The 7,294-nt window shown below is 39.2% G+C and overlaps 1 protein-coding gene across 3 annotated transcripts in view; it reads right to left on the bottom strand.

Annotated features, from left to right (window-relative positions):
- Positions 1 to 3,545: 3,545 nt before the first annotated feature.
- Positions 3,546 to 7,294, bottom strand: part of ZDBF2 (zinc finger DBF-type containing 2) — a 134,889-nt gene continuing 131,140 nt past the window's right edge. For all 3 annotated transcript variants that reach the window (XM_073541889.1, XM_073541891.1, XM_073541890.1), the window contains one exon: positions 3,546 to 6,363. In XM_073541889.1, the coding sequence (XP_073397990.1) occupies positions 3,756 to 6,363 (2,608 nt within the window). In that variant the 3' untranslated portion in view covers positions 3,546 to 3,755. The remainder of the gene's footprint in view (positions 6,364 to 7,294) is intronic.

Here is a 7,294-nt window from a genome sequence, read left to right as displayed (position 1 = left end):
AACCAGACTGTGTATTAAACTTTTGATTCCTCAAAATACCTCCCTTTTACTGATCACAGCTTTACAACCCACCCCTCAGCATTCTCTCAAGAAGCTTCATCAGGTAGTCATGAATAGCTTTCCAAAACTCTTGAAGGCTTCCACAGTGGTGCTGAACATTGGTGGCTGCTTTGTCTTCACTCTGCTGTCTACCTCATCACAAACCATCTCACTTGGGTTGAGGTTGGGTGTGTGTGGAGACAATGTCTTCTGACACAGTACTACGCTTTCATTCTTGGTTAGATAGCTCTTACATAATCTGGAAGTGAGCTTTTGATCACTGTCTTGTTGCAACACAAATGATGCCCCATTAAGTGCAAACCAGACTGAAAGACATGTTGCTGCAAAATACGATGGTAGCCATGCTCAGTGAATGTACCCTGAAATTAGAACAAACACCAGAAAATAAACCCCACAACTATCCTCCATGCTTCACAGTGGGCTCTGCTCACCTGGAAACCATCTGCTCACCTTCTCTGCATTTCACAAAGTACCAAAAGTCTCAAATTTTCGTAGCAAAAGTCTCACTCGACTTAGACCGCAGAACAAATTTCCACTAATCAAATGTCCAGTCTGTGTGTTACGTGGCAAAAACAAGTCTCTTGATCTTGTTAGCAAACCTCAGTTGTGGCTTCTTTGCAGAAATGTGAGCATAAATTGAAGCCTCCTTTGGACATTTGTTGTTGAGATGTGTCTGATGTTGAAATGTATCCAATACTTTGTCTTTTGCTTCTTTTATGTGGACTGTTTTTGAGGCCCTTTCAATTTTTGGTTTCTGAAGCTGACTGCACTAATGAACTTATCCTCTGCAGCAGAATTATTCATCTTCCTTTCCTTGGGCAGTGCTGAGAGCAAGTTTCATTTTAGTGACTAATGGTGCACTTTAGGATATCGTCAAGGTTCATGTCTTAAAGTAATGATGGACTGCTGTTTCTCTTTAATTAGTTCACTGGTTCTTGCCTTATTCTGACTTAGAAGAGTTGAGGAATAGGGCTTAGCACTGTATGAAATTGTGTACCAACACTGCATTGGCAAAACACACCTAATTGTAACAAACACTTTCTGAAGGCTGGTGATTCTAAAAACAAACTCTTGACACGGTGCACCTGTTCATTGGAAGCAATTCCAGGCGATTACCAGATGAAGCTGCTTGAGAAAATGCAAAGGGTATGTAGAACTGTCATCAGAGTAAAAGGGAGGTGCTTTAGGAATCTAAGTTGTAACACAATCTGGTTTATTTCACATGTATTTCTTTACTCCTTGCTTCCAATCCATGTGTACCTTTGTGGTTTTGCTGCCTTCAGTCTGAACCTAAAATATGCATATTCTAATTGGAACGAGAAAAATCATTGCATGACCAAGTGTGTGTAAACTTTTGATCAAGTACTGTATAACGTGGTATAAGTATGAAAAATATTTACAGAGTGCAGTCTTCCCTAGTTCTCTTCTGGATCATGTGACCTCTAATCAGATAAACCGGCTCACACAGGGGTTTATATATGGCCCAAAATACACTTTCTCATTGTACATCTATAGGGCTTCTGAGTCTTAGACTTACATTAAGAAAGCAGCATTGTAGTAGTTGATGTGTGAGCATGGAAAGCTGAAGAGTAGTCACATGGTCCAGAAGTGGACTGAAAGCACCACTCCAGCGTTTTTGTTTTATTAATGCGCTGGTGTAGTGCTTCTAATCTAAGTTCACTGCACTCGGTCTCATACTTACCTGTTTTTTTCCTGTTATTGGCACCACTCTGATCAGTCTCCAGCAGTTTGTGACCTGCAGGACGGATCCGAAAGTCACATCTGAATGTAAGTCTATGAGAGCCTGAATTAGGCTCTCTTAAACTTACATTGAGAGCTTGTAACTGTAACCTCTGACTTCCTGACTATCAGCAGTTGCGGTCACAAGGTGGCACCATGGGACCGGAGTGGCACCTATAAAAGAAGAAGATGGTGGCTGCTAAGTACAAAACTAGGGACAGGGAAATTAGTAGCACTACTCCAGAGGTGGAAAAAAACCCCTGCTAGAGCGGAGTTTAAAACTGCACTGAAACCTGGGTAAGAGTATTTTAATATACTTACACTACAACACATACTTTTGAAATGCATGAGAGAAAAAAATATTGCTGGGAATGCAACGTTAACCCCTTAACCCCCGAGGCTTTTTTCGGTTTTGCGTATTTTTGCTCCCCTTCTTCCTAGAGCCATAACTTTTTTATTTTTCTGTCAATATGGCCATGTGAGGGCTTGTTTTTTGTGGGACGAGTTGTACTTTTGAACAACACCATTGGTTTTTGCATGTCATGTACTAAAAAACGGGAAAAAAAATTCCAAATGCGGTGAAATTGCAAAAAAGTGCAATCCCACACTAGTGTTTTTTGTTTGTCTTATTTGCTAGGTTCACTAAATGACCAGCCATTATGATTTTCCAGATCATTACGAGTTCATAGACACCAAACATGTCTAGGTTTGTTTTTATCTAAGTGGTGAAAAAAAATTCCAAACTTTATTGAAAAAAAAAAATGCACCATTTTCTGATACCCATAGTGTCTTCATTTTTCGTGATCTCAGGTCGGGTGAGGGCTTACTTTTTGCGTGCCGAGTTGATGTTTTTAATACTACCATTTTGGTGCAGATACGATCTTTTGATCACCCGTTATTGCATTTTAATACAATGTCGCGGTGACCAAAAAAAGTAATTCTGGCGTTTTGACTTTTTTTCTCACTATGCCGTTTAGCGATCAGGTTAATCCTTTTTTTATTGATAGATCGGGTGATTCTGAACGCGGCAATACCAAATATGTGTATACTTGATTTTATTTATTTTGTTTACTGTTATTTTGATTGGGGCGAAAGGGGGGTGATTTGAACTTTTATTTTTTTTAATATTTTTAAACACTTTTTTTTTACTTTTGGCATGCTTCAATAGCCTCCATGGGAGACTAGAAGCAGCCACAACTCGATTGGCTCAGCTACATAGAGGCGATGATCAGTTCGCCTCTTTGTAGATGAATTACTGACTTGCTATGAGCGCCGACCACTGGGTGGCTCTCACAGCAAGCCGGCACTGATAACCATAGACCATGGGTTGTCATGCCGTCACACCGGTGACTCGCGATCACGTGACGCAGGTCACTGGGTGTGCATATTTCAGGCGCCATTGCCGGAAGCACCATTTAAATGCCACTGTCAACGTTTGACAGCGGCATTTAACTAGTTAATAGCCGCAAGTGGATCACGATTCCACCAGTGGCTATTGCGGGTACATGTCAGCTGTTCAAAACAGCTGACATGTCCCGGGAAAGATGTGGGCTCACCGCCGGAGCTCATATCAAAGGGAGGGAGTCTGACATCGGCGTAAATATACACCCGATGTCAGAAAGGGGTTAAGTCTCAACAGCCTATAATTTGATATTTCCTTATATTCTTAAGCTGTACACATTTTTCTTGATGGTGATCTGATATCAAATATACAATACAGTTCAATGACACACAAACAGTTATAATACTTTAGTTGACATAGCTTTATAAAATAAACAACTCTAGTATTTTACAATAATTATCTATAAAAAATGGAAATGTGTAAAATAATTTTGAAATAAGCTTAATCAAATAAGCTTAATCAAATTTTCAAATTCATAAAAAAATAAACATTTTATTAGAAAACCCGTTTTCCAGCAGACAGTGTTTAGATGTCAAACAGTCCAACAGTAGTTTCATCTGACTTTTTTCCTTGTAGTTCTGTTAGTCCTTGGAGCACTAGAATCTGTAGCTGAAGCTTTAAGCCTACTCCTCAGTTGGTGGATAGTGCTATAGATGGGACCCTCAGAGATTCCGATACGAGTTCTTTTAACAATTTTGTCTTTGTAGTTCGTTTGAGTATTCTTTTTAGAAATGTTTGGCTTTCTTTTTGCAGGCTTTTCAGAAACAAATTGTGATTTTGCAGGTGCTTTCCCATTTCTACTAGCAAACTGACTTCTTTGGCCTCTAACTTTCTTACTGGGCTGAAAAGTCTGACTTATTCCCCTGGTTGATTTTGCAACTTCAGAAGATGATTTTCTACTTCGCTGCTTATTTTGTGTTGCTTTTCCTTGGGTTAGTTTTTTAACCATTCTTTGGGAATTATCCTTGGATTTTGTGACAATTCTAGATTCCATTCTTACCCTGGTTATCCTTGTTGAGGGTTTAGAAGAATCTCTTCGTATATTTTTCTTTGGTTTTAATGCTTTCATAATAGATTTTGTAATCATGGAGCTTTGCTGGATGTCAACCTTGGTTCGGGAAAAACTGCTTTTAAAGGGCGAAAGTGAAAAATCAGCATATGGTTTATCGGGGTGTAAAGTTTTCACTGTGCCATTATATTCTGGGCTCACCGATAACTCAGATCCCTTAACGCTTATATTTAGATCTTTTCCTGTACTAGATTCAAATTGTAGAGAGCCGGCAGAACTGCTTAAAGACTTCTTAGAATTTGTGGACTCCTTTTGCTCAAAATCTAGATTATCAACATTCACATCACTACTTAGTGTACGGAACAGCTTTCGTACACAAGGTGCCTTAATGCCTCGTATTGAGTTTCGTGGAGGTGTTTTAAGTATGCGGTTAGTTAGAGGGTCATAATATTTTGGAGTGGATTGCTTGTATTTATAAAAGACCAAGTCCCTACTATCAGTAGAATATTGATTACGACCTCTACTACAAATGGAAGCGGCTTTACTAGTATTTGCTTTTAAGTCTGGGTGAGAGAGAACATACACCATAGTTTTCGGTTGTAAAGGACTTAGTATTTTGGTATACGATTCTGGAAGTTTTAACGCACACATCCGAGTTTTCATATCTGGAGTCTTTTCTTCCACAAAATCAAAAACTGGGTGTTCTTCATTTTTCAGGATTTTCTTTTTTACCACGGGAAAATTGACCAAACTTGTTTGAGTACCATGGCTGACTTTAACCACCTGGCATCTTGAAGCTTGTCTCCATGTTCTTCTACAGGGTTTAGGAAGTGTGGATTGCAATAATTTTTCAGATTTAATACTAACAATATCAGAATGATCTAATAATAGTGGTAGCATATTAAAGGTTTCTGTTTCTTTTTGGTCTTCAATCTTTGCTCCACATTTCTCTTTTGTTATTTTCATTTTATGATGTTTCTTGCTGCTACCATTTATTAAAGATCCATTCTCAAAGTAGCAGTGAAACTTACCTTTTCTAAACTGCTTAACGAGAGCTTCTACTTTTAAGTCATCTTCATACATTACTTGTGACCAGGTTTTACCAACAAAAGAAGGAGGCACATGAGGCAGAGCGGGAAGGATTTCTTCTTCAGGGTCAAGCTTTATATTTATTTCTTTAAGTGGGCTTGTTCTCAGAACACATTTAAGCTTCGATTCGTAGTCTTCATCAATACTTACATTGGACTCCAGAAAATCTAAATGCATTCTCTTTGAACGATCGTCTTCAAACTGAAGAGGTACTTTCCAGTCAAAACTTAGACTTGAGGCCTTTGTGTAACCAGTAATTGATTTAACATTTAAAGAGAAAACACTTTCTTTATCTTTTTCTTGCAGTATCAAAGCTGAGGATTCAGGGCAGTATTGCCATATGACTTCTTCAATTATGTCATCCACAGTTGTTTTATTACTTCTTAATAACTTTATCTTTGCATCTTTTAGCATTTTAAATCCATCATGTTCACCAATAGCATCTCTTGGCTTTTTGTTCTCCAGACAATCCCTGAGCATATGGTCTTTCCCCTCCTGAGATTGTAATTCGTTTTTGATTCCAGATACTGTTCCTGAGGTCAAGTTATAACAGCTGCCTTGGGGAACAAAATGTGTGTTTTGTAAACCAGATGAAGAACATGAGGTTACATTAAGCCCAGGATGCCTTTTTCCCTTTCCATAATTTATCTCTAGATTTTCACTTGATTCTTCGGATAATATAAAATGAGGTGTTTCAAAATTATTGTTTTTCTCTAACTGCTGGCAAGATGAATTCAAGGGTAACATAATTGGAGAGAAGGTCACAATATGTGATGCTTTACCTTCCGATTCCTGGCAACCAGTTTGCACATTCTGATGTGCTCCACCACTTTTGGAATGGTGTCCCTGTGCAGGATTTGTGTCACGAGTCTGTGTAAATGTCATTTTATTGTATTTGAAATTTGAAGTTCCTGCAGAAACATTGTTAATGTCCAAGCACCGACTTAGTAACAAAGAAGGAGGTGGAGGCTCATTTGTTTGTGTTTGAAGTGGTAGATTACACAGTTGGTTTCCATTAGCAGAAGAAAGCATATTTGCTTCAGGTATATCATCATAAGTTGGTCTGAAAAGCAAAGAAGAAAAAATTTTATTGGGGTGAAAAGACAGAAAATATATATATATATATATATATATATATATATATATATATATATATATATATATATATCTATCTATCCATAATACATATCCACCATCCCATAGTCGAGTGCCCATATACCCATCACACATCCTCCTTCCCATAGTCCCATGCCCATATACCCATCATACATATTCTCCATCCCATAGTCCCATGCCCATATACCCATCACACATATTCGCCATCCCATAGTCGAGTGCCCATATACCCATCACACATCCTTCATCTCATAGTCCCATGCCCATATACCCATCATACATATCCTCCATCCCATAGTCCCGTGCCCATATACCCATCATACATATCCGCCATCCCATAGTCCCGTGCCCATATACCTGTCATACATATCCTCCATCCCACAGTCCAGTGCCCATATACCCATCACACATCCTCCATCCTATAGTCCCGTGCCCATATACCCATTATGACATCATCATCACCATGGCAACCGTTATGACATAACCGTCACCATTGCAATCAATTAAGACATCGTCACCATGGCAACCATTGTGACAGCATCTTCGCCATTGCAACCTATTATGACATTAGTGTCGCCATGGCAACCATTATGACATCATAGTGAGCGGCAGGGCTTGCAACCTATGATGGCATCAGCGTCGCCATGGCAACCATTATGACATCATAATGAGGGGCGGGGCTTGATACACACTTTTTCCCAATTATGTAGATAGGGGCAAAATTGTTTGGTGAATTGGAACGCGCGGGGTTAAAATTTTGCCTCACAATATAGCCTAGGACGCTCTCGGGGTCCAGACGTGTGACTGTGCCAAATTTTGTAGCTGTAGCTGCGACGGTGTGGATGCCAATCCCGAACATACACACACACATACATACA

Source organism: Dendrobates tinctorius, unplaced genomic scaffold (genome assembly GCF_039654945.1).
Source record: "Dendrobates tinctorius isolate UK_male_01 unplaced genomic scaffold, ASM3965494v1 ptg000125l, whole genome shotgun sequence".
In the NCBI taxonomy this organism is placed as follows: Eukaryota; Metazoa; Chordata; class Amphibia; order Anura; family Dendrobatidae; genus Dendrobates; species Dendrobates tinctorius.
This window is presented reverse-complemented; position numbering and strand designations above follow the sequence as displayed.